This window comes from Haliotis rufescens, unplaced genomic scaffold (assembly GCF_023055435.1).
Source record: "Haliotis rufescens isolate VD_foot unplaced genomic scaffold, xgHalRufe1.0.p SCAF_5, whole genome shotgun sequence".
Taxonomy (NCBI): domain Eukaryota; kingdom Metazoa; phylum Mollusca; class Gastropoda; order Lepetellida; family Haliotidae; genus Haliotis; species Haliotis rufescens.
The window spans coordinates 38932709-38959821 of NW_025964223.1; the positions used below are offsets into that span (position 1 = coordinate 38932709).

Consider the following 27113-nt stretch of genomic DNA (forward strand, 5'->3'; position numbering starts at 1 on the left):
ACATGTAGAGTAGATGTGTGAGGTTATTGTGAGAGAGACATGTAGAGTAGATGTGTGAGGTCATTGTGAGAGAGGCCCGTAGAGTAGATGTGTGATGTCATTGTGAGAGAGACATGTAGAGTAGATGTGTGAGGTCATCGTGAGAGAGGCATGTAGAGTAGATGTGTGATGTCATTGTGAGAGAGGCATGTAGAGTAGATGTGTGATGTCATTGTGAGAGAGGCATGTAGAGTAGATGTGTGAGGTCATTGTGTGAGAGGCATGTAGAGTAGATGTGTGAGGTCATTGTGAGAGAGGCATGTAGAGTAGATGTGTGATGTCATTGTGTGAGAGGCATGTAGAGTAGATGTGTGAGGTCATTGTGTGAGAGGCATGTAGAGTAGATGTGTGATGTCATTGTGTGAGAGGCATGTAGAGTAGATGTGTGATGTCATTGTGTGAGAGGCATGTAGAGTAGATGTGTGAGGTCATTGTGTGAGAGGCATGTAGAGTAGATGTTTGATGTCATTGTGTGAGAGGCATGTAGAGTAGATGTGTGAGGTCATTGTGAGAGAGGCATGTAGAGTAGATGTGTGAGGTCATTGTGTGAGAGGCATGTAGAGTAGATGTGTGAGGTCATTGTGTGAGAGGCATGTAGAGTAGATATGTGAGGTCATTGTGTGAGAGGCATGTAGAGTAGATGTGTGAGGTCATTGTGAGAGAGGCATGTAGAGTAGATGTGTGAGGTCATTGTGAGAGAGGCATGTAGAGTAGATGTGTGAGGTCATTGTGTGAGAGGCATGTAGAGTAGATGTGTGAGTCATTGTGAGAGAGGCATGTAGAGTAGATGTGTGAGGTCATTCCGAGAGAGGAAATTGAGGGAGACGAAGGAGGTCACTTTGAGAGAAGAGCATTGGCGTTAAGTGGGATCTCTTTGTGAGAAGGTCACTAGTCAGAGAAGGAGAATACCCCAGGAGCAATCTTGAGGTCTGTCAGTATAAAACTTTGGCCTACATCAACCAAATTGTTGATAAGTGAGTGAGAATGACGTCGTTGTAGTTATGTTCCAGCAACATCACGACAATGAACACCAGAAATGGGCTTCACACATTGAACCGATATGGTGAATCGAACCTAGGCCTTCAACGTGACAACTTGATTAAGTCGGACCGGCTGTTTGGTCCTCACGTCCTGTATACCACAGATGGGGTTTTCTCTAGGACGTCTGAACTGAATGCGAGACAATCTGGCCATTGTCACAAAGATATACACAAATAGCCCAATGTGACACTGGATATGCGCCGTGTAGCTCGGAATGTGTCCTTGTACATAAGTTCAACCTATATTTAGGATAGGGCGACGGAATAAACACACACGGTGCGAGTGATCGAGACATGGGTATAAGATGATTGGGAAGAAATAGGGCAGCAAATTGTAAATATGTGGTTGAACAGACGAAAAAGCGAAAGTTTTTGGGAATTTGAGGTTTTATAATTCACCGTGTTCAAAGATAGAAAGAAATAGTTAATAAACTGTCAAACGATCAACATGTTTAATAACAGTTCCACGTGTTACCACAGCTTACCATTGTCATTCTACATCATTGACTAATTGGTCTTCAGCAACCCATGCTCGCCGCAAGTGTCGACTAACGGGATCGGGTGGTCAGGCACGGTGAATTGTCATCGTATCCCAATTGCGTTGATCGAATATTGCTGAGTATAAGGTTAAACAACAAACAAACAAACATTGTTGACGAATACATGTGCTAAATATTTCAGCTTGCAGCTTTTCGAAAAGGTCCTTAATACAGAAGATACTTCTTCTCTGTGTATAATTGCAATGCTATACTACTAATAATAATACTAACAACTGCGAGTTAGAATTTTCTTTTAGTTCAGTTTGTGAGATAAGACAAATTGTATTGACAATCGTGCTCCAGTGTATAATGTCAAGGGCAACTTCAATGGCCTTGACATCACTGTACTGGTGTGCTTGGCGTAAATAAGGTTAGAAAAAAGACCTTCGGAATGTTTTCTTTAGTCGTATTAGTGTTTTCTGGAAAGAACAGACTATATCGATGTCTGATGACTGGACCAGGCACGTTGTTTACGAGCAGCGTAGCTTACGACTAGCAGAATGCCAAGGCCCTATGTACTTATGTGGTATTAGGCGAATAATCGTTATGTCTGGTGGTCACAATGTGTGAGCTGGTTTGCATGGACCAGGTCCGATCATCTGCGGGCCCGTCATGTAACTGTAATATTGCTGTATACAGCGGACATTAAAGATATACTCATGGTGCCCGATAACGACCAGCTCGCCAAAGGACTGTTATGTAACGGTACTTCTGAGATGCCTACAATGGTTTCCCATTCAGAAGATCAATTTTCAAGTTGTCTTTTTATATCTGTGTGTAAATGACACAGCTTCTGTGTGATCTGGTGAAGGAATGTCGCTCTGCACGTTTCCCGAGAACGACAACCTGTTATTCCGAATTCAAAATTGAAATCCTTTGGATATAGAGCAGTTACTCAACTAGCAAATGAGGCCTGGATGTTCCGCCTGTTGATCTCAAGTCTGTCTCTTCCTTACAAACATTTAAACGTCATCTTAAAACATATCTGTTCTGATTCTACACATCGTCGCGTCAATTCTACTTTCTTTAATCTGTCGGGTATTCACACAGAGCGAATCCTGATTTGATACACTTCATGGCTTCCAAGCACGCCATTAATGATTTAGGGCACACGTGCGAAAAATGATGTTAAAATCCACTTACTCCACAATCCTTAAGGCACTTACAACCAGCTGCTTGTATGCTGTATCTCAAGTTCTGGAGTAAATAAGTCACGAAAACAGTTGATGAAACATTTTTTACATATCCTTTAATAAGCTAACAATTTCATTACAGAGAACATCAACATCGATGCACAGAGATTTAGCGACAAATCAATCTGATTGTTGGGTAGACTATCAAGTCAGGTATATATCTGTGCCCAGTTGACTGTGTGTAAAATACTCACATGTTGACCATCATTAGATTGAAAACACTACAATTTCCGCTAATATCTTTCGATTGACCAATATATGCTACTCAACATTTGATTAGGAACCAAAGGATAGAAACTTTTGCACGTGTATATAATAAATATGCTTCTTTTTCATTTGAACCGAAGCTGAAAATGTGTCGATCCGATGGCAATATTGAACACTTTTTGTATCAAGCAATTAGTCATTTTCAGTCCCACCACCTCCCTCAGAATAGAAAAATAGAGTAGTATATTTGTACAATACAAGTATTCATTATTCATCATAAAAGCTGAGTCATCAGTTTAAAAGTCAACAAGGATTGTTTAAAGAAAACTTAATAGTACAGACACACGCTTTAGGCTGGACGAAATACAGACGATAATAAATAAAATGAAACATGACACGGAATACAGTAAACTACGGTAATCACGAACTCAAAGGGGCCACTAATTTTTGTTTGTTATAACCGTAGTTCGAAATAAGCATATATATTCAACAAAAATACATCAAACGGCCGGGAGCAACAAATAAGATCGTCATATCCGTCAGGTGTTCGTTATGAACGCTTTTTTCTGAGTATGAAACGATAAATAATGCAGAGAACCTGAGCTCATATTCTATTCTGCTCAGCATGAGGTAGTGGGGACCGTATCTGACACGACATCTTCACGGGATCGAAATTTGATGATGCAAGTTACATATATTAGTTGACGAAAGTGACAGAGAACCCAATTCCTGTTTTCTATATTCTGTGTCCCTATGCCATGTACACAATCACACCTCATTGTGTCGAACTCCATTAGTCCGTAATATCTTTCAAGGCGATGTGTCCCCTTTGTCCCGAACTACTGATATCTCGCTGTATTTCTCGGAGTTAACAAAGCCTCACTGTGAAGATGCTAATACTCAGTCCATGATTACCAAACATGGGGCAGCATGTTGGAGATAGATGCAATCACTTTGGTTTAAAATCATTTGCCATATTTGCAGGACAAAAACAAATACAGAAAGTAAAGCAAAATCACTCTCTTTCCATGACAAGTAACACAATCGACGTCACCTAGTCATCATAATAATCATCATCATCACCATCATCATCATAATTGACATCTGCATCTGCATCAACATCATCATTGACAATAGCATAAACATCAACAGCACATCAACATCAATATCAACGTTAACATACCATATAAACAACAAGATCAACCTACCACAAGTACGAGATTAGCGACAACTCATGTAGTTTGTTGTTAGAAGATTAGCGACAAAGTAAACGTATACTGTTGTTCTGTAGTATATATATATACAGAAACAATGCAACACAGCTACAATCAACAATAAATTATACTGCCATCCATATGACATATTTGATAAAATCCCAGCACCACCACCCCACCCACCCACCCCCCCTCACCCCACACCACCCCACCTAAATATGAAATGGCAGATTCCTTACCATTCGTCGGTCGAGGATTAGCGACGACTATCACCGATGTCTAATAAAGGATTAAAAAACAGATTAAAGTGAATAATGCGACAAAGTTTGGGAATGATATTCGGTGTATATTAAGTGTGTATTGTTCATATGACTAGCGACTTTCCAAGAAGGATCATGTGTGATACGGGCACATTTTGGCCCACATGATCTGCATAATTTAAGGGATGGGTAAAACCTTTCGATATTGTTATAAAAACACATATGGCCATGTTTGCAAAGATTCTTGGTCATTTCACGCCATGCATGTTTTGTTTTTTACATAAAACATCAAATGTATTATTGTGGCTAAAAGGCTGCTTTCGATGTTTTCAGGACGCGTCTTTTATTGATATTTGATCATAACACTTTTGACTTTTTCAGGAGAGTTAAGTAAGTTTAGATCAAACTGTTTTTTTATATTTGTTTGCACTCATAATAGCCATACTTAAGCATTTTTCCATGTCAGAAAAAACACATGTAAAAAAGGAAACAACTATTGTCCAGCTATTCGAAAATGTCAGATAGTTTTCACACCACGTTCTCTGTTACTTCCTAATTTGACATAAATTGGCCATTATCCTTCCTCGTCCTTTAATGTGTTACTAGAAGATACCTGTATCGTATGTATATTGAATAGTCACGGTGTTTACAGTGTAATATAATAATTGTCAAGTCAATGATGTTTTCATTGATACTACACATTTTAGTTTAAAAATTGACACAAATGGTTGCAGATTAAGCCATACCAAAAGCAGCTTTGCAATTTGAACCAATCGTAATTTGAACGCAAGTACTGGCCAATCATTTCCTTTCCTTGAAGACGAATCTGATCGGTTCCTTGGGGCGGATGAAGATTTCATACAGAACATCAATCTCTTCATAGCCCGGTTCAAGTGATACTTCAAAGGTCTGTATTATCTGCAAAATAACGTGATACCATTACCTGTACTAAGCGAAAAAAACACATGTGAATTTGCAGCACATCATTTGTTGACACTAAAATAATTATACTTTTCGAGTGAATATGGATATGTGTTATATGTCTTCGCCTTTCTCAAAAGAATACTTGCTGGCAATTACTAACCGACTCCCAATTTAGTTTCCTTTTCTCACAACGGGCTGTTGATAAGTTTTAAAATACTCACAAGCTTCGTTTGTATTTCTTCAAATGTATCGCGCATGGATACAAATGTCTGAGTGATTCGACTGCTGACCGTGTTTATCTTTCAACTCACGATCTAGTAATTAGTGTGCAGTTTTCACAAAAGTAATAAGTAATGACAAACGCCCATAAAACTTTCAGTGAAACATAGTCGTAGCTAATATAATTATTGTCATAGGTATACAAAAGGAACAAAATATTTCTTTTAATTTCAATTTTGGACTTAGCCCAGCTGCCTCTCTCGACCAATATAACATCAATGAGGGTGTTGTTGTTTGTGTGGTTTGGATAATGGCTGTACCTATATGCCTGTTAGTGATTGGTACCGAGGTGAAGTTCGTCCCAAAAATTGACAGCATGATCTAGGTTAGACTAACATTTAGTCTATGAAATCTTATATTACACAATAGCCTTATTGACTCTAAAAATTAAAAATATATTTTCCCGAAGCTGATTTGTGGAATAGAACTAGCTAGAGCTGGCTAGACTTGCTTTTGTATACGTTTCTAGATTGTGATTTTTCCATAAAATAAATATATTCCATAGTCATGGTGCAAATCTAGATCTAGGTCTACAGTACTGACTTTAGTTAAATTTGGTGATATGTGTGAATATACACGTTTACACTGTAACGTTTATTCACTTAGATCGGGAAGTCTAGTGGTTAAGACGCTAACTCGTCACGCCAAAGACCCGGGTTCGATTCCCAACATGGGTACAATATGTGAAGCTCTTTTCTGGTGTCCCCAGCCGTGATATTGCTGGAATAATGCTAAAAGCGGCGTCACTCACCATATTCACTCACTCACTCACTTTAATAATCTGCGGCATGCAGGAATAAATAGTGACACTGTATGCCTTATTTTGCTGTGGCTGATATAACACCAAGACATGGTTTTGTTTCCTCATAACTGCAATACGGATACAATTACTGCTGCCATCGACAAAAAAAATAAACCTGAATAAAGCGTGTTATGTCCTACCTTCTTACCCTACACATCTATACATCTAGTCAGAGACATCTAGTCATATCTGTATCGTTAAGGAGATAACTCACCTTCGATACAGCAAGGTAGATTTCCTGTTCGGCGAACCTCTTCCCAACACACTGTCGCTGACCGAAGCCGAACGGAAGTAAGACGGATGGTGGGATTGGGGTCACTCTCTTGCCGCTAGCGTCTCGCAGCCACCGTTCAGGCAGATATACTTCCGGTTCCGGAAAATACTTCTTATTCTTGGCGGCTTTCTGGTTCATCATGATCACAGATGTCTGGAATTATTAGACACCATAATACGTCACAAAACATTATAAAATAGGTGCCATTCCACAAAATATCAAACATGCAAGGCGCCTCGATTCGCTGTGCAGAGTTGCGTCTTGGGCACGCCAGAAACCTATGATTGTTGGTACGAATCCTGGTTCACCCCAATTATGTTTCTAGGTTTGTCAGCGCACTACCCGTGCTCGTGGGTCTCACTGAAGTGGTAACCATCTGAGACCTGCATCACTTCGGGCTTTCTTCCCACATTAAGCTGACACGCCGCGAAATAACTGGAATACTGTTTAAAGCGGCGTTAAACCCAGCTCACTCACTCACTCGTTCGGCCACTGCGTTTATGTGCGTACCCTAGCTACATCTATGAGGAAAAACTTCCCTCTCAAATTCACCCAAATACTAACAAAAAGAAACCACAAGTACTTAATGTGAACCATTTATCTTTCCTCCACAACCAATCAACATGTTATCATGGTAAGCAATACACATGCACAATTTCATTGGATGTAACAAAAAGGGGGGAGGGGGTGATAGCCTACCCAGAACACAGCCTCCCCTAAATATGTTAAAGACACAATGAATGGGGGTAAATAATATCAGGTGAGTGAAATGAAACATTTTTTAGATTTGTTAAAGACACAATGAATGGGGGAAAATAATATCAGGTGAGTGTAATGAAACATTTTTTTAAATATGTTAAAGACACAATAAATCGGGGTAAATAATATCAGGTGAGTGAAATGAAACATTTTTTAAATATGTTAAAGACACAATGAATGGGGGTAAATAATATCAGGTGAGTGAAATGAAACATTTTTTTAAATATGTTAAAGACACAATGAATGGGGGTAAATAATATCAGGTGAGTGAAATGAACCATTTTTTAAATATGTTAAAGCCACAATGAATGGGGGTAAATAATATCAGGTGAGTGAAATGAACCATTTTTTAGTTGTGTTAAAGACACAATGAATGGGGGTAAATAATATCAGGTGAGTGAAATGAAACATTTTTAGATATGTTAAAGACACAATGAATGGGGGTAAATAATATCAGGTGAGTGAAATGAACCATATTTTAAATATGTTAAAGACACAATGAATGGGGGTAAATAATATCAGGTGAGTGAAATGAAACATTTTTTAAATTTGTTAAAGACACAATAAATAGGGGTAAATAATATCAGGTGAGTGTAATGAAACATTTTTTAGATATGTTAAAGACACAATGAATGGGGGTAAATAATATCAGGTGAGTGAAATGAAACATTTTTTAAATTTGTTTAAGACACAATGAATGGGGGTAAATAATATCAGGTGAGTGAAATGAACCATATTTTAAATATGTTAAAGACACAATAAATCGGGGTAAATAATATCAGGTGAGTGAAATGAAACATTTTTTAGTTGTGTTAAAGACACAATGAATGGGGGTAAATAATATCAGGTGAGTGAAATGAAACATTTTTTAGATATGTTAAAGACACAATGAATGGGGGTAAATAATATCAGGTGAGTGAAATGAAACATTTTTTAAATTTGTTAAAGACACAATAAATAGGGGTAAATAATATCAGGTGAGTGTAATGAAACATTTTTTAGATATGTTAAAGACACAATGAATGGGGGTAAATAATATCAGGTGAGTGAAATGAAACATTTTTTAAATTTGTTTAAGACACAATGAATGGGGGTAAATAATATCAGGTGAGTGAAATGAACCATATTTTAAATATGTTAAAGACACAATAAATCGGGGTAAATAATATCAGGTGAGTGAAATGAAACATTTTTTAGTTGTGTTAAAGACACAATGAATGGGGGTAAATAATATCAGGTGAGTGAAATGAAACATTTTTTAGATATGTTAAAGACACAATGAATGGGGGTAAATAATATCAGGTGAGTGAAATGAAACATTTTTTAAATATGTTAAAGACACACCTGTCACGGACAATGATTGTGCCCAGTGTTATGGTTATGTTGTCATGGTTACTGATATTGCTGTACTGCAAACAGCACGAGAATAGATACTTCTCAGTTACCAGATGCACCACCTTCTTTCCTAATTATTACTTTTTTTATGATATAGTCGGTAGTACTCTATGTAAGCGGTTATTCATGATTGAACGGTTTGTTGTAATAAATTGATCATACCCTTAAAGAGAAAATATCGTGATTCACCTTGTACGATTAATCTGACAATGACAGAATTGATGACCTGTATTTCTGATTGTATCAACCATTTAGCACGGTCAATATATGATTTGAAGCCAGGTAAGAAACTCAATTCGTTCATTTCGTCTACGGGAAGGTGATTGATTAAACGAAGTCACGAATGACTTGTGAGAAACTGAAGTATGTTATTACCATATTCCTGGAGTACAACTGTAAATTGTGAAACTTGTGAAATGAAGCAATTGTAATTTTTTTAAGGAGGGGTAGGGTTAAAGGTGGACAAGCATGACAGGGGACGCGGGTGAATAATCAATAGGGTATGGTTAACATCTTGTCATTGACGTCTTTTACAAAATAAGGTTGGCCGAACCCTCTGATGGTCGTGCAATTGTCTACAGGCGTCCACGAAAACGTTTTAGCGATCCGTGCGTTACTCAACGTCGTCAGTTCAGGGGATGGAAGTGTAATGGTATGTGCATGGTTGCATCACAACTTATAGGAGAACATCAGTTATCACTGTTAATGACAATTTAAATGGCATACGCAACCGGGACGACATCGTTCGAGATCATGTTTTAACCTTTGTGCAAAAGCAGGGATGTAACGTTACGTTGCAGCATGATAATGCCCGCCCACATGTTGCACGTATGCATCCTAACATTGCTGTACTACCATGGCCGGCTATTTATTCAGACCTCTCCTTATACATGTTTAGGATGAGATGGAAGGACGCCTACGACAGGACCAGAACCAGCCGGTAACGCTAGCTCAATCGGGCCAATCTTTGGTTGACATTTGGAACACATTCCCCAGGCTGTTTTCAATCATTGTCTTCAGTGCGCCGCCGCTGCCTCGCCTGTATCAACGCAAATGGCGGTCACATCAGATATTGACATTGTTAATTGAGTCGTTACATCACCCCTATTTGAGGGCATGTCGCTGTCTTCTGTTACCGGGTATGGATTTTGTCAATGAATGTGTTACAATATAACATTGATCAGACGAATGACCAAATATTATGAAGTTATTTTCAATAACATAACATTTACACCACTTTATATGAAGCATAGTTAATTTATTTATATATGTATCAAATTATGTGCATACATTAAGAATTATCAAATGTTGTCTTCATTCATACCTTCGATATATCAGGGCATCACTGCACAATTTGAAGACAGAATCAATTTAAAAGTATACAAATTTCGAACTGATAATACGGTTTAGACAGATACATATATCTTATGGCATTATAGAAATAACATGTTAAGGTGAAAATGTATTCATCTTCAACCCTACAACCCCCTCCCTTTATTAACGATTGCTATGAACAAATTACTTTGTTTCTTAACTGATAACGGGCGAGATACTTCTCTGGATCTATAAGCCCTTACATTCTTCATACAAATTGTATCTTGAACTGCTTTGTATTACACAGCTCCAATATTGACAATCCCTATCTTCTGCAACATTTTTACACATTGTAAGGAGGGCAAATCTATCTCCAACACCATGCGAAATACAGACAAAGCCGAGTTCATGTGAAGAAGACAGCGTACGTACAAGCAGATGCATACTTTTGGTGACAACAATAACCATGATGATGAGTGTGATGTTTCTGCGACTGCTGTTGATGTGATAGTTAATGGTGATGATGACAACGACAACGATGAGGAGGATGAGGACGACAATGGTGACAATGGAGATGAGATCTGTGATTTAAACAAAGTATATCTACCCCTGCTGGGATCCTGAATCCCTGAAGAATGATGTCTCTCGGCAAATACCGTTGGGTCCCCGTCAGGACAGGGTGGTACAACCTGCAACGTTCACATCTATATTTAGTGAGTATATGGAGGTACTGTTTAACATAACAGTCAGCAATAGTCCAGCTTCTTCACAGCGGCATTTTAAACACCAACTGGGAAGGTGACCATAGGGAGGTTCTGGCTTTTCTTTAAACTGGGGGAGTGTTTTTTTATTCTTTACATTCAGTGGTCACTGGTTAGGGTGGTTCAGAGGTTATAGTGAAGACAAGATATTTTTATGGATGAAAAGAAGTTGTCATCAAGTTTATTCTCACTGGTTCCTATATTTGTATCTTTCCTGTCGTTTCATTCAACAATATGTTTATCAGACGCGGTGACGTGTGATTCAACAGTGAGCAGGTTTACCAACGATTTTAACCTAAAATGACGTGTCTAATTTTTCTAAAATACCAAGTTGCACATTCTAATCACCGAGATGCAGACGAAGGATCATTACCCAGCGATCTTTGAGGAATCACGAATGATCTACCCCGAGTGAATTCGTGACGTCCTGATCATTTGAAGAAGTGCCGTAAATGTACATTCAATAACGAGGTTTTTTGCACAATGCGACGCCATGATCAACAGGCCATGATTTGGTCTCAGTGATAGTCTGTTACGATAAATATTACTCACTCACTGAACTAACCAATCTGCTTTCAGACTTCCTTAAACCACGTTCAGGAATTCTGTACCCTTGGAAGCATTATTGTTAATGTAAGTCTGCAAAGCCAGTGTGTCAAAACAAGATTCAAAACCATACACAACTGACGGCTACCTGAACGATTCCTTCACGCACGCGGGGAGATACTTCATGCTCTTGAGGGCAGAGACAGTGATGGGTCCGGAGGGGCCGAGCTCGTCATGCACCTCCTGGTACAACCTCTCCTGCTTGTCGGGATGGCGGGCCAGGACGTAGAGCAGCATCTGTATCATCCGGGCAGTCTTCCGAGAACAGATGAGAATAGTTGTAAAACAAATTTGATGTGTGCTGCAATTGGATTGGTTGAAATCGTTGTTAGATTTCTAGTTCCGGTACTTATGTGACTTTTCAAAATACACATACTTTTTGGTCGGGTTAACCTTGCGTTCAAGATGGGTAAGAACAAATACCATTTAACGTCTTTTGGTATGACGCGTCCGGGGATCGAATCCCTGAACTTCCTCTCTCCTGGCGGAGGCTCTACCACAAGACCACGGAGCCTGTATATCTTATTTGGAGTGAGAGTGTGTGTTACACTGTTATGTCAGTATTTCTGTTATATCACGGTGTGTCAAGTTGAAGCCACGATCAAACGTTTCTGGGCCCCGTTCCACAAAGCGATCTTAGCGCGAGGTCGGTCGTAACTCCCATTCTTTAACACTGACTTACGACAGTCGTAGCGCTAAGATCACTTTGTGGAACGGTTCCCTGGCGCGCCTCTTAAGGGACGGAACCCTGCACACCAAAATGTGGAACCTTTGGCGACTGGGCTATCGTGCCTCTCCTAAATGGAGAATAATGGCAGTCTCGGTAATGGGTTAATAATACAGAAACAATTTAACAATCAGATCTGAATTGAATGGTGTTATGATTAATCTAATGAAACATAATTTTGTACGATCAACTGTACTCGCGGATGCCTGAATCAACGTCGTGTATATAAGCAAGCCGGCAAAAGAAACAAATGTGCCAAACAGCACGAAAACAGTTGGGAACACATAGCTGGAATGCAACTTACCTATTCCCTTGGGAACAAGTGCACGTGCTTCACGTGATTTGCGAGAAAAGTTAATTCAATCAATAAACACTATATCATATGCACAAAGTTACCCGTATGAAATTCAGGTATAAAACATGAGCAGGATTGTACTCTCTCATCACATGAAACTGTTTAAAACAACGAACATGTCTCGACTAACCGCAGAGCAGAGGGAGAGAGCCATCGGTATGTTGCAAATGGGAGCGACGCAGGAGCACGTTGCCTGGATCATGGGCTGCTTCAAGTGCACCATCGCCAAACTTGTCACACGTCACAGGCAAACTGGCAGTACTGCAGACAGCCCGAGGAGTGGAAGACCCAAGGTCACGACCCCACAGGAAGAACGGTATTTACGGGTGCTTCACCTAAAGTCCAGATTCCTAACTGTGAAGTCATCATCCGCAAACAGCCTTGGACATCAAGTCAGTATAAGGACTCCGCCTGTGTGGTCTCCATGCCTATTGACCTTTCAAGGGCATGATGTTAACGTTTCTACACCGACGTCGCAAACTGAGATGGGCCAAGACTGTACAGCAGTGGCAGCAGAGAAATTGGCGAAGAGTGCTCTTCAGCGACGAGAGTAGGTGCCAAGAATTGATATGGCACTTCGCTTGGTTGACACTCATTTCTGTACCGTCCAGCAGTACAGAACCATCAACAACATCAACACCGACATTGAGATAATGTCCCTTGGCTCGTTTTAGAAAACTATGGAATGCCTTGTTTTCATCATGAGTCTTAACACGCTTCACAAGAGGATCATCAGACTAATAAATGTGTGCAAAAGTGCACAAAACAATTCTATTATTATTATTATTATTATTATTATTATTATTTTTTATTTTTTTTATATTATTAATCGACTTGGTAATCTGAACTTGATACATAAATGGAACAGAATCTCTATAAATGGTCCTCTTACCGAATCTGTTCCTCCGCTGAACAGGTCGAGGGCAATAGCTCCCATGTCATCTTCTGTCAGCTTGTTGGACATCAGCAGAGACAGCATCAAGTTGTTCTCCTGGGGGTCGAGTGTGCCGGCAGCTTGGCGCTGTCTGATGTCCTCTAGCGTGCCGTGATAATGGTCCTTGGCCAGACTAACGAAAGAAGCATGCATGTACGCGGAAAGTTAATCATTGCCCCTGTAAGTTAATATTCAGTTGTGTATTCGTCGGCTATAGACTTAGTTGTATAGATTTCTTTTCCGTGAGTTTCACCGGCACTTACTTAAACCGAGAACATACAGTTTAATCATTAATTTAAACAATTCAGCTAGAAAACACATCCTCCGAAATGTATCACCCTATTAATTAATATAGCTACATTTACGGTTGATTCGTTAGCCTATGCCTCTGCGCACATCCGATTCTCTTTCGTGTCGTGTCGTGGAGGGTGGAGGGAAAGCTGCTTGTACAAGTCCGGACTAATACCGACTTCTTAGTGCCAGCCTACTGAAATATCATGCCGCAGTGTAACATGAATATCCCACTCAGACACAGTGTTTCTTTACGCCCCTTAATGCAGAGCGCCAGACAGGGTAACTGCAAGTACAATCAAGTCTTTTGGTATGAGGCGGTCCGGCGAACGCTCTACCACTTGACCACGGAGGCGGTCGGTCAATAAAGCCAGAGACAACACTGAAGAAAGGTAACAAAAAGGTTCAACTATCGAGAAAGTTTTGCATCAGTGGTATTATTACAGGGTATAAGGGAGTTTACCGAACAAGTCTGTCCACCGCCGATTTGTAGTCATCCTTGACTTTAAGGGGAAAGTTTCTCAACACGAACGGGTGAATGTAGAGACATTCATTGAAGATGCGAAACATGTCTCGGATATCCTTCAGAGACTGCAGCTTGTCGGGGTACATGTCGACGTCACGTCTCAGATAGCCTAAACGCTTGTTGAAGGCAACGACGCTAATGCCTGTGGATGAATAACATTCACAGTTTAATGTGTTTGTTGGTTAACCACGCAGTCAGCAATATCCCTGAGTCCTGTAGATAAGTCGAGTCTAGGCCAGGCAAACTGCTGACAACGGGATGCCATTGTCAACAGACGACCTGTGAAAATCCGGGTAGAGAATTGGTCTTCAGGAACCCATGCTTTGTGTAAGAGGCGACTGACGGGATCGGGTGGTCATGCTCGCTGACTTTGCATAGATCGGTACTCATGATGTCAATCAATGGATTGTCTGGTCCAGACTCGATTACTTACAGACCGCAGCCATATAGCTGGTATTTTGCTGCATGCGGCGTTAAACAACAATCAATCAATTGATCATGTCCACATACAGCCATCATTATTCACCATGCACATCTAGCAAAACTTTATGAAATCAGATCTATAATTGTAGATTCTTACAACCATGGGTTTGGCTCTTTCCGACATGAGGAGATAATAAAAACAGACTTCAATTGTTAAGAAGCTTTTTCTTAAGTATCACCAACAATGGAAGCGATGGGGTAGCCTAATGTAATGTATATAGAATTAGATCGTCACGCCGAAGACTGTGAATCCCATTTCTTGTGATATGACCAGAATTTTGCCATCAGCGTCTTAGAGGGTTATCTCTCGACCCATCCTCGCCTATTTTGAAGGGATTTTCATCACAGAATCTGGTTCAAATGGATATTTCGGGCCGGTGGACTCCTCAACCGTGTAATTAGTAAAACGTCTGAACCTAAAACTTACTTTCACAAGCGTACTTAAAAAACATCTCTGACATTTCATGCGGAGTAAACCGGTCCTGCTTTATCCGCGTGACTAGGTCGTCTGCAACCTCGTTCTGGATTGACAAGAAGTGCTGGGCCGATCGGACGCGCATCATCTGCGCATTCAAAGGACTCCGGAAGTTGTGCCATTCCTTACCTTGTCTGTGAAACAGGAGTCAAATGCCTCAAAATAACAAAACTATTATGTTGTATAAAATACACGAAGAGGGTGAAATATTCACTTACACACTGTCAAACTCGGTGAGGTGAAACTGGGTAGAACGTCGCGTTCAAAATTATAGCATTTATAAAGCGACGTGCATGCACGTGTGTTCGGGGGCTTTTGTACTAGTCCGGACTGATACCGATTTTATAGTGCTTGCCCACTGAGAGTAAATCTCACATCGCAATGATGACTCATTCTCGGTACACACGTACTTGAATCAGCACTACGTCAACGTTACGTTACACATCATCCCAGACAAAGGGAGAATAAATTGAATCTACGTCCGGAATGAACAGATTCGAGTGTTTTCTCCGACTTAAACCATACTTGACATATAATTCTTTATAATTAGAATGTGTTTTTACTCATAAAAACTGAAGTCTCCCCCGCCTGTTTTTGATACCTTCGTTCACGTTGTTACTGTACATGTAAATGTGTTTGCAAATCCGAAAAAAACAATAATAGGAAAAGAATACGAGTACAGCTGTTTGATTGTAGATTGCATTGTGTAGTTGAGGCACCAATAATGAACAATCAGTAGCTTTATGCATAGTAGAAAGACTCTTAAGAATTTTAAAATTGTTTCCATGGAAACACAAGAAATTAAAAATTGTAATGTAATTCTCATTGCACAACAACTACCTAATGTTTTATTTCACACAACAACTATGCAATGCCTTACTTCACACAAGAACTATGTAATGCTTTGTTTTACGCAAGAACGATGTAATGCCTTACATCACAAACCAACTATGTAATGCTTTACTTTCTCTCAACAAGTATGTAATGTCTTACTTACAGCAACAAAAACCATGCCATACTTCACAACAAGTATCTATTTCCTTACTTCACAACAACTATCTAATGACTTACTGACCACAACGACTTTGTACTGCCTTACTGACCACAACGACTTTGTACTGCCTTACTTTACACCAACAGCTATGTAATGCTTTACTTCACACAACAAGTATGTATTTCCTTACTTCACAACAACTATCTAATGACTTACTGAACACAACAACTTTGTACTGCCTTACTTCACACCAACAGCTATGTAATGCTTTACTTCACACAACAAGTATGTAATGTCTTACTTCACACAACAAGTATGTAATGTCTTACTTCACACAACAAGTATGTAATGTCTTACTTCACACCAACAGCTATGTAATGCTTTACTTCACACAACAATTATGTAATGTCTTACTTCAAACAAGTATGTAATGTCTTACTTCACACAACAAGTATGTACTGCCTTACTTCACACAACAAGTATGTAATGTCTTACTTCACACAACAAGTATGTACTGCCTTACTTCACACAACAAGTATGTAATGTCTTACTTCACACAACAAGTATGTACCGCCTTACTTCACACTAACAGCTATGTAATGTCTTACTTCACACAACAAGTATGTAATGTCTTACTTCACACAACAAGTATGTAATGCCTTACTTCACACCAACAGCTATGTAATGCTTTACTTCACACAACAAGTATGTAATGCTTTACTTCACACAACAAGTATGTAATGCCTTACTTCACACCAACAGCTATGTAATGTCTTACTTCACACAACAAGTATGTAATGTCTTACTTCACACAACAAGTATGTAATGTCTTACTTCACACAACAAGTATGTAATGTCTTACGTCACACAACAAGTATGTAATGTCTTACTTCACACAACAAGTATGTAATGTCTTACTTCACACAACAAGTATGTAATGCCTTACTTCACACCAACAGCCATGTAATGCTTTACTTCACACAACAAGTATGTAATGCTTTACTTCACACAACAAGTATGTAATGTCTTACTTCACATAATAAGTATGTAATGTCTTACTTCACACAACAAGTATGTAATGTCTTACTTCACACAACAAGTATGTAATGTCTTACTTCACACAACAAGTATGTAATGTCTTACTTCACACAACAAGTATGTAATGTCGTACGCCAAAATAAATGTATAATAAAGTGTTTTACAATAACTGTTTAATGCCTTACTTCACACCAACAACTTTGTTCTGTCTTACTTCACACAACGATGCAATACTTTACTGCATAAAATAACAATGTATTGCCTTACTTCACACAAGAACAATGTTACAATGTTATGTCTTACTTTACACAACAACAATGTATTGCCTTACTTCACACAAGAACAATGTTACAATGTTATGTCTTACTTCACACAAAAACTATGTTATGCCTTACTTCACACAACAACAATGTATTGCCTTACTTCACACAAAAACTATGTATTGCCTTACTTCACACAAAAACTATGTTATGCCTTACTGTACAACAACTATGCAATGCCTTACTGTACAACAACTATGCAATGCCTTACTGTACAACAACTACGCAATGCCTTACTGTACAACAACTACGCAATGCCTTACTTCACACAACTACGCAATGCCTTACTGAACAACAACTATGTAATGCCTTACTTCACACAACTATACATTGCCTTACTGCACAACAACTACGCAATGCCTTACTGTACAACAACTATGTAATGCCTTGCTTCACACAACTATGTAATGCCTTACTTCACACAACTATGCAATGCCTAACTGTACAACAACTATGCAATGTCTTACTGTACAACAACTACGCAATGCCTTACTTCACACAACTATGTAATGCCTTACTTCACACAACTATGTAATGCCTAACGTCACACAACTATGCAATGCCTACCTGTACAACAACTACGCAATGCCTTACTTCACACAACTATGCAATGCCTTACTTCACACAACTATGCAATGCCTTACTTCACACAACTACGCAATGCCTTACTGAACAACAACTATGTAATGCCTTACTTCACACAACTACGCAATGCCTTACTGAACAACAACTATGTAATGCCTTTCTGTACAACAACTATGCAATGCCTTACTTCACACAACTACGCAATGCCTTACTGAACAACAACTACGCAATGCCTTACTGAACAACAACTATGCAATGCCTTACTGAACAACAACTATTTAATGCCTTACTTCACACAACTATGTAATGCCTTACTGCACAACAACAACGCAATGCCTTACTGTACAACAACTATGCAATGCCTTACTTCACACAACTATGTAATGCCTTACTTCACACAACTATGTAATGCCTAACTTCAAACAACTATGCAATGCCTTACTGTACAACAACTACGCAATGCCTTACTTCACACAACTATGCAATGCCTTACTTCACACAACTATGCAATGCCTTACTTCACACAACTACGCAATGTCATACTGAACAACAACTATGTAATGCCTTACTTCACACAACTACGCAATGCCTTACTGAACAACAACTAGGTAATGCCTTACCGTACAACAACTATGCAATGCCTTACTTCACACAACTATGTAATGCCTTACTGAACAACAACTATGTAATGCCTTACTTCACACAACTATGTAATGCCTTACTTCACACAACTATTTAATGCCTAACTTCACACAAAAACTATGCAATGCCTTACTGTACAACAACTATGCAATGCCTTACTTCACACAACTATGTAATGCCTTACTTCACACAACTATGCAATGCCTTACTTCACACAACTATGCAATGCCATACTGAACAACAACTATGTAATGCCTTACTGTACAACAACTATGCAATGCCTTACTGTACAACAACTATGCAATGCCTTACTGTACAACAACTATGCAATGTCTTACTGTACAACAACTATGCAATGCCTTACTTCACACAACTATGTAATGCCTTACTTCACACAACTATGTAATGCCTAACTTCAAACAACTATGCAATGCCTTACTGTACAACAACTACGCAATGCCTTACTTCACACAACTATGCAATGCCTTACTTCACACAACTATGCAATGCCTTACTTCACACAACTACGCAATGTCATACTGAACAACAACTATGTAATGCCTTACTTCACACAACTACGCAATGCCTTACTGAACAACAACTAGGTAATGCCTTACCGTACAACAACTATGCAATGCCTTACTTCACACAACTATGTAATGCCTTACTGAACAACAACTATGTAATGCCTTACTTCACACAACTATGTAATGCCTAACTTCACACAACTATGCAATGTCTTACTGTACAACAACTACGCAATGCCTTACTTCACACAACTATGCAATGCCTTACTTCACACAACTATGCAATGCCTTACTTCACACAACTACGCAATGCCTTACTGAACAACAACTATGTAATGCCTTACTTCACACAACTACGCAATGCCTTACTTCACACAACTATGCAATGCCTTACTTCACACAACTATGTAATGCCTTTCTTCACACAACTATGCAATGCCTTACTTCACACAACTATGCAATGCCATACTGAACAACAACTATGTAATGCCTTACTGTACAACAACTATGCAATGCCTTACTGTACAACAACTATGCAATGTCTTACTGTACAACAACTACGCAATGCCTTACTTCACACAACTATGTAATGCCTTACTTCACACAACTATGTAATGCCTAACTTCACACAACTATGCAATGTCTTACTGTACAACAACTACGCAATGCCTTACTTCACACAACTATGCAATGCCTTACTTCACACAACTATGCAATGCCTTACTTCACACAACTACGCAATGCCTTACTGAACAACAACTATGTAATGCCTTACTTCACACAACTACGCAATGCCTTACTGAACAACAACTATGTAATGCCTTACTGTACAACAACTATGCAATGCTTTACTTCACACAACTTCGCAATGCCTTACTGAACAACAACTATGTAATGCCTTACTTCACACAACTATGTAATGCCTTACTTCACACAACTATGTAATGCCTAACTTCACACAAAAACTATGCAATGCCTTACTGTACAACAACTATGCAATGCCTTACTTCACACAACTATGCAATGCCTTACTGAACAACAACTATGTAATGCCTTTCTTCACACAACTATGCAATGTCTTACTGTACAACAACTATGCAATGCCTTACTGTACAACAACTATGCAATGCCTTACTGTACAACAACTATGTAATGCCTTACTTCACACAACTATGCAATGCCTTACTGTACAACAACTATGCAATGTCTTACTTCACACAACTACGCAATGCCTTGCTTCACACAACTATGTAATGCCTTACTTCAAACAACTATGTTATGCCTAACTTCACACAACTATGCAATGCCTTACTGTACAACAACTACGCAATGCCTTACTTCACACAACTACGCAATGCCTTACTTCACACAACTATGTAATGCCTTACTTCACACAACTATGCAATGCCTTACCGTACAACAACTACGCAATGCCTTGCTTCACACAACTATGTAATGCCTTACTGAACAACAACTATGCAATGCCTTACTTCACACAACTACATGTTTTACTTCACAACATTTATGTAATGCCTAAAAATAACAATCAACTTACAGGAGAATGAGCCCTTTACTGAGTTCCGAATTTTCGCAGTACAGTTCATGAATCAGATGACCATCTCTCATAGGGTACCTTCCCTCGTTCTTCATCACAGCTTCAATATCGGCAGCGTCCTCAACAAGCACGCACCACTTGCCTAACTTGATCCGTACAAGCGACCCATGCTTATCAATCAGCTCATTGAACAGGTGATGGACTTTCTCTGTGGGGTGTTTGGCTGTTGAAAGAGTGAGCGACTGGATAAGTGGGGATTAAAGCTGCTTTCGGGAAGGAGGTGGAAGAAGGTGGAATGACACCAGAAATGGGTTCACATATAATATCACATACTGTATTCTTCTATCGTACCCTTACAGGGAATCGAACCTGCGGCACTGGGGTGACGAGCCTACGCTTTAACTACGGGGCTACCACTTGTACCCGGCCGTTGAACGGTCACGACTGAGTGAATACAATGAAAGTCGGACCATCAAAGGAAAGTATACACTCGAAAATGTGTATATGACCAAGATAATACAAACGTTATCAAGACGTTATTGGGTTGCCGAGGCACTGCAAACGTGAGGTCAAAAACACAACTAAGATACAACATGTATCAAATGCATCACCATCGAATATGTTTTTGTTCATTTTTAACCACCATCAAACATGTGTATTTTATTTTGCCCGGTAGTTTAGATTTGGGAATATTATAAATATGCTGAAAAAAAAACAATATTAAGGACGATTATTGATAAGTAGATTGATTACTCGATTGAGGAATCTTATCGACATTGAAATCAATAACTAGATTTAGGAATAGTATCTATAGAAAATCAGTAACGATGTTTAAGAAAACTGTTCATATAATAACCAATGACGAGGTTGAAGAATATTATTGACATATAAATCAAAAAATAGATGCAGGAATATTACTGATGGGTAAATCAAAATCTAGATTGAGAAATATCATTAACACGTCATTGGAATAAGTCAAATAATGAGTATAGGTACGCAGGTACGTAATAGGTGCGTAAATCAATAATTAGAGCTAGGGATGTTATATATATATGTACTCGTACATAAATCGATAAACACATTTTGGAATACTATAGATACTTGAATTAATGCATACATCTAGTAATATTAAAGACATATACATCAATACCTACAGTCGTGAATAGTGTCGACTTAAGAATAAATAACAATCACTACTTGACTCGTTGAAGTCAGATGAGTCGTATCATCGGATAAACAGTCCCTGAAAAAGTCCAAATCAGATTTGATTTCCGCTAGAATAAAAGGAAGTTGTTGAGGTTCACTGAGCTATGTAACTATACTTCACAGAATACATTTAAACGCCTAACGACAAACTCTTACGTTTGAAAGCTAAAATAATCTTTTGTTATCATTTTCTATTGCATCAACAAAGCAGAAAACACAAATAATAGTAATTATGTATCTATGGAACCTCAATGTTTATTGTAATTATAACACAAATTGAAATGTTTATGAAATTATATGAGGCTAGATCATGTCATACAATCAACAGTATCACGTCAAGCACCAGCGGGTTGGTTCCATGGTAAATATCTCTACGTGCGAGGTTTGTACTTCAAAGTAGCATACATATATAAAACTTGTGCAACACTTGTGATAAAAAAAGCCTTCTGGACGATATTCTCGGTCATGACATACATACTGTTCAGCCTACATGTACCGTGACGCACATCCGTGGTCGTCTTATCATACTGTCCATGCTATTTCCATCACTTTAAAGAAAGCTTTTAGTCTCAGTAGACATATCATATATCGTTTGAGACGAGATTCCTTCTAACTGTGAGGATAATAGCTCTGGCTACAACCTTGCCCCTTCGGGATATCTGATATATCTCATCATAAATGAACGTCATGTTATTTGGTGTTTAGGGGTTTTCTTGACTCTAGACATATTGACACAGATTTTATGGGAGCTGTGTAACAAGAGCACTATCAGATCAACAGCTATATCCATACACATGGTATACGTTATCTCATAGTAAAATTGTGAGATCAAAATTCTTAGATATGCATATGCAGGTACGTATTTGTAAGTATTGCTGAAATCAAGAAACAACAGTATCTTTTCATTGTCGAGTCATTGTGATACCATGCAGCACTCAGACACAGTACACTGACTCCTAGCCGACTAGTCTTTGTTTCAGCCCCTTAATGCCGAGTGCCAGACAGGGTAACAACAAGTACCATCTTTCAACGTCTTTTGGGGATCGAACCACCGACCTTCCACTCTCTGGACGGACGCTCTACTACTAGATCACGGAGGCGGTCTGAGTGCATAAGAACCACGAAAGATTAAATTTCCTATGATAGAATGCAATCTGATGAAAGGTCAAGAAGTTCGCATGTACTTGTTTGTTAAATGACATTCTCCGATAATCGCTTCAAATGAGAACTAAAATAGCTTCACAAAAGAAAAACTTGTTTTCATTTTTTTTTCTTTCATGAAATATGAAGTATGACATTAATAACAGGATAGGAGAAATACGTATCAAATATAAGGTGCTTACAAAGAAATGACAAGTCAGCATTCTGACTTGGATTGCATTGACGTCAACTGTTGAGCTATGCAGGTGCAAGTGCACTAGTGAAGACGCTAAAGGGCCCAATATTGAATCGTTGTTGTGTGAGGCGCGTTAATCCGTACCGTAAGAACCACTATAAGAAGCCTTCTTCACGTATCAATATTTGACAACTCATGACCTTTTTATTAAATATATGTCAGAATGCATGTCTCAGTCTTGAGTCATGTTTCAGGTGAAATCAAAGCACTACCGATGTACCGATAACCTGTAACTTTACCTGAGAGTACCGAGGTGAGGTGAAATGGGGTTTAAAGGTGCGTTCAAGGTTATTGCTCCGTGCTGACCAGTCCTTGGTTTAGCCCCTTAATGCCGAGAAACAACAAGTACCATATTTTAACGTCTTTTGGTATACCGCGGCCGGGGAACGGACCCCCGCCCTTCCTCTATCTGGGTGGACGCTCTACCACAAGACCACGGAGGCGGCCCCCATGCAACCAACTTACGTTAGGGACGGCAGGAGTTGGGTTGGGTTGTTTTAGGGTGAGGTGTGGAATTGGATGTAATTTCGTAATGTAGGCACCAACAACTCACTGCTTCAAGGATACCCAGTCTACATTTTTCGTGTATACCTAAGGCAGCCCGGGTACAAATAATCTTGCATCAGTGAATTTATATCTACCCTCACCATCTGGAGACCAAATACTATTTACATCTGGGTACTTTGGGGGTACTTTGAACTAGCTACTGATGTTTAATAGTTAAAGGTGTTGCGGTAGATGTACTTACAGAATGGTTGAAAGTGGAAGGCTGGCCCAATGATTGGTGTATTGTAGATGCCCCCGGGACCAGGGATTTCCTCGAAAGGTCGGACTCCCCTGATATCAAAGTCCTCAATAACTGACGTTGAGTGATAGCGTTGATTAAACAGTGCCCCACATCGGCTCACCACTGAATTTAACATCCTTCTCATCCTTGCGTTGGTATGGTTTCTGTGCAATAAAAATGCTTGTAAACAGTGGGGTTCCATTTCAATAACAAGATTTACACAATCGGATGTATATAACAATGTATATTCTGCACAACACAAAACGTCCTGACATGAGTGAGGATGTTACACAAAGGACATTATGTCCTAAAAGTTGTTCATAGTATCTCGACTTAATGCACGCTACAAGTAATATCTACCTAATTCCATGTTTTTCTCATAAAATCGGTAGACTTAACATGCGTGACGAGATATGATCGGGCGCTGTCGAGTGGAAAGCAGCATTTGACGTCATTCCGACGAGGTCACACAGAAAGGCAACGAAGCCCGTCAAGTCTTAAAGCGGGGCTATGCTGGGATAAATTGACAGTCCAGACAACATTGATTCAAGTCATTCTTAACCTACCTAAAATTTCCTGACCAACCATATTACCTTCAATGCCGCTCTACGCGTGTTGCAGCATCAGCATGGGTAGCTGTGTTTATATACCCAGCTAAATGAAAAGGAAATGTTTTATTATTGGAATAGATGTTACAATATCTACGTACCTTTTTCAAGTCCCTTCACATGGTCCCAGAATCTTACATACAATTAAACCTATTCTTCCGCTATAAAAGAATAAACCGAATCTGATAGCCGAAACGATTTTATCAAGTCGGCAGAAATTCTGTTTCAGCATTAAAGGCAAATCATTTAAAGCTTTCTTGGTTTTGCTTATTGCGTCTCATGCAGGAATGTTTTGTACAGTTTAATGACAATAAGTTTTCGTTCCTTTCCGATTAGGCAAGAATTCTAACTGTATTTGATTATATTCAATCATCCTACATTGGCCCATTTTCACAGAGAGTGATTGAGTTTGGATTAAAGTCTCTTTGGACAGTATTCCCTTCAGCTTAATGTGGGAGGAAATCCCGAAGAGATGCAGGTCTCAGACATTTACCATTTCGGTGAAACCCATCAGCACGGGTAGGGTGCTGACAAACCTAGAAACATAATCGGGGTTAACAGGGATTCGGACCCACTATCATAGGTTTCTGGCTTGCCCAAGGTACGCAACTCTGACAGCGAATTGCGGCGCCTTAGACAACTGTGCCACCCCGGTACCAGCACAGGAGTACTGAGCTCAAAGTCTGTGCTTTCGATTAAATAATGTGTTCTACTGACGTCGCCCTCCTGCTGGACCACGCAACCCCGTTAATTCGGACTATTCCGTTACCAGAATCGCCTTGATTAATAAATTTCATTCTCCCCTATTTAAAATAATCGATAGCAAGAGTTATCGTTGATATGCTTAGACCACCAGTCACTCTGACCGCCTTGATACATCGTCTAGTTTTCCAATTATTATGCATGAAACGTGTGCCGAAAAAAAGGGACAACTTACTATCGATCTATATCGATCCATGTATCAATAACATATAGCTGTTATGCTATGGCTATGAAAGAACCAGCCATCATGTCAGTAACAAGTACATGAAATAAATATATAGGTCACATTTCACTAATTTATCAATAAATTTCAGGAAGGCATATTTCACTATAATCACTTTCAGAGAAATCCTGTAACTGCTGTAAAACATAGTTGTGTACTTCATCGTATTCCATACAAAACATGTGTACAACATCCCGGACTGACGTAATGCGACTTGTCGGTGTTTGATTGTATCTTGGGACAATGCATTACGTCAGCAGCAAATACGTTAAAAACGCCACATTTCACATCATGATATTTATCACCAAATCGCTAGACAAGAAATATTCATACCAAACTTTTCAATCCAAACCTGGAAAATCGTTAAACCCAACCGCAACTACTTTCTTACCCATGTTATTGATATATACTTCAAACACCGCTGTGTCGAAGTTGAAGGGACCTACGTAAATACTTCCAGTTATCCGAGGTTCGACACAACTGAAAATAATTAATAAAGAAGTATATGCAAGGACCATGCTTTTAAGTTCGACACAACGGTGTTTGACTGTAAATACAAACTATACACTGCAACAAAATCCACAACACCTGATGACACATAAACTGAAGTCGAAACAGATGTTCGCTTCTTGGAAATTCGGAAAAAAAAACCGCATGGAAAAATGCCATGAACGTGGGAGGAAAGCTCGAAGTGCTGCAGGCCTCAGACATGCGCTACTTTAGTGAAACCCAGGAGTATGGTGCTGACAGACCTAGAAACATAATCGGGGCAAACCAGGATTCGAACTCATGATCATCGGTTTCTGGTGCGTCCAAGGGACGCAACACTACACAGCGACTGGACTACCACTGCCCCCTTCTCTTTCACGAGCGCAGGATCAAATGCAAACAGTTTTAACTAATGTACATGAAGTAAATCCTACCTTAGTATCTTAGTAGATGGTGTAACGCATCACAGTAAGCATAAGTCCTTTCATGATGCAAGTACCTGTGCACTAACGCTTCCCTTTCATACCATGAGCGTTACGATGGGAGGGTTCCCCCTAACTAATGGTTTAACGTCGTATCAAAGG

General features: G+C 39.3%; 1 protein-coding gene across 1 annotated transcript; it reads right to left on the reverse strand.

Moving 5' to 3' along the window:
* Positions 1-2845: 2845 nt before the first annotated feature.
* LOC124126386 (cytochrome P450 27C1-like) lies at positions 2846-27113 on the reverse strand. The gene is made up of 11 exons (XM_048384100.1): positions 26964-27113; positions 24409-24611; positions 21059-21281; positions 15350-15531; positions 14377-14581; positions 13581-13755; positions 11695-11861; positions 10847-10928; positions 6712-6924; positions 4657-5410; positions 2846-4122 (listed from the first exon to the last, which is right to left on the reverse strand). The coding sequence occupies exons 2-10, from the start codon at positions 24590-24592 to the stop codon at positions 5294-5296; spliced, it is 1548 nt and encodes a 515-aa protein (XP_048240057.1). The 5' UTR covers positions 24593-24611; positions 26964-27113; the 3' UTR covers positions 2846-4122; positions 4657-5293.

What these genes read in the sequence shown, in the direction of transcription:
- LOC124126386 (XM_048384100.1), bottom strand. Translation starts at nt 24,592, where the DNA reads ATGAGAAGGATGTTAAATTCAGTGGTGAGCCGATGTGGGGCACTGTTT. An exon ending in AGTAAAGGGCTCATTCTCCT is followed by an intron (nt 15,532 to 21,058) that starts GTAAGTTGATTG and finishes CCTGTTTCACAG; the next exon opens with ACAAGGTAAGGAATGGCACA. An exon ending in GCGGTGGACAGACTTGTTCG is followed by an intron (nt 13,756 to 14,376) that starts GTAAACTCCCTT and finishes TTCTTTCGTTAG; the next exon opens with TCTGGCCAAGGACCATTATC.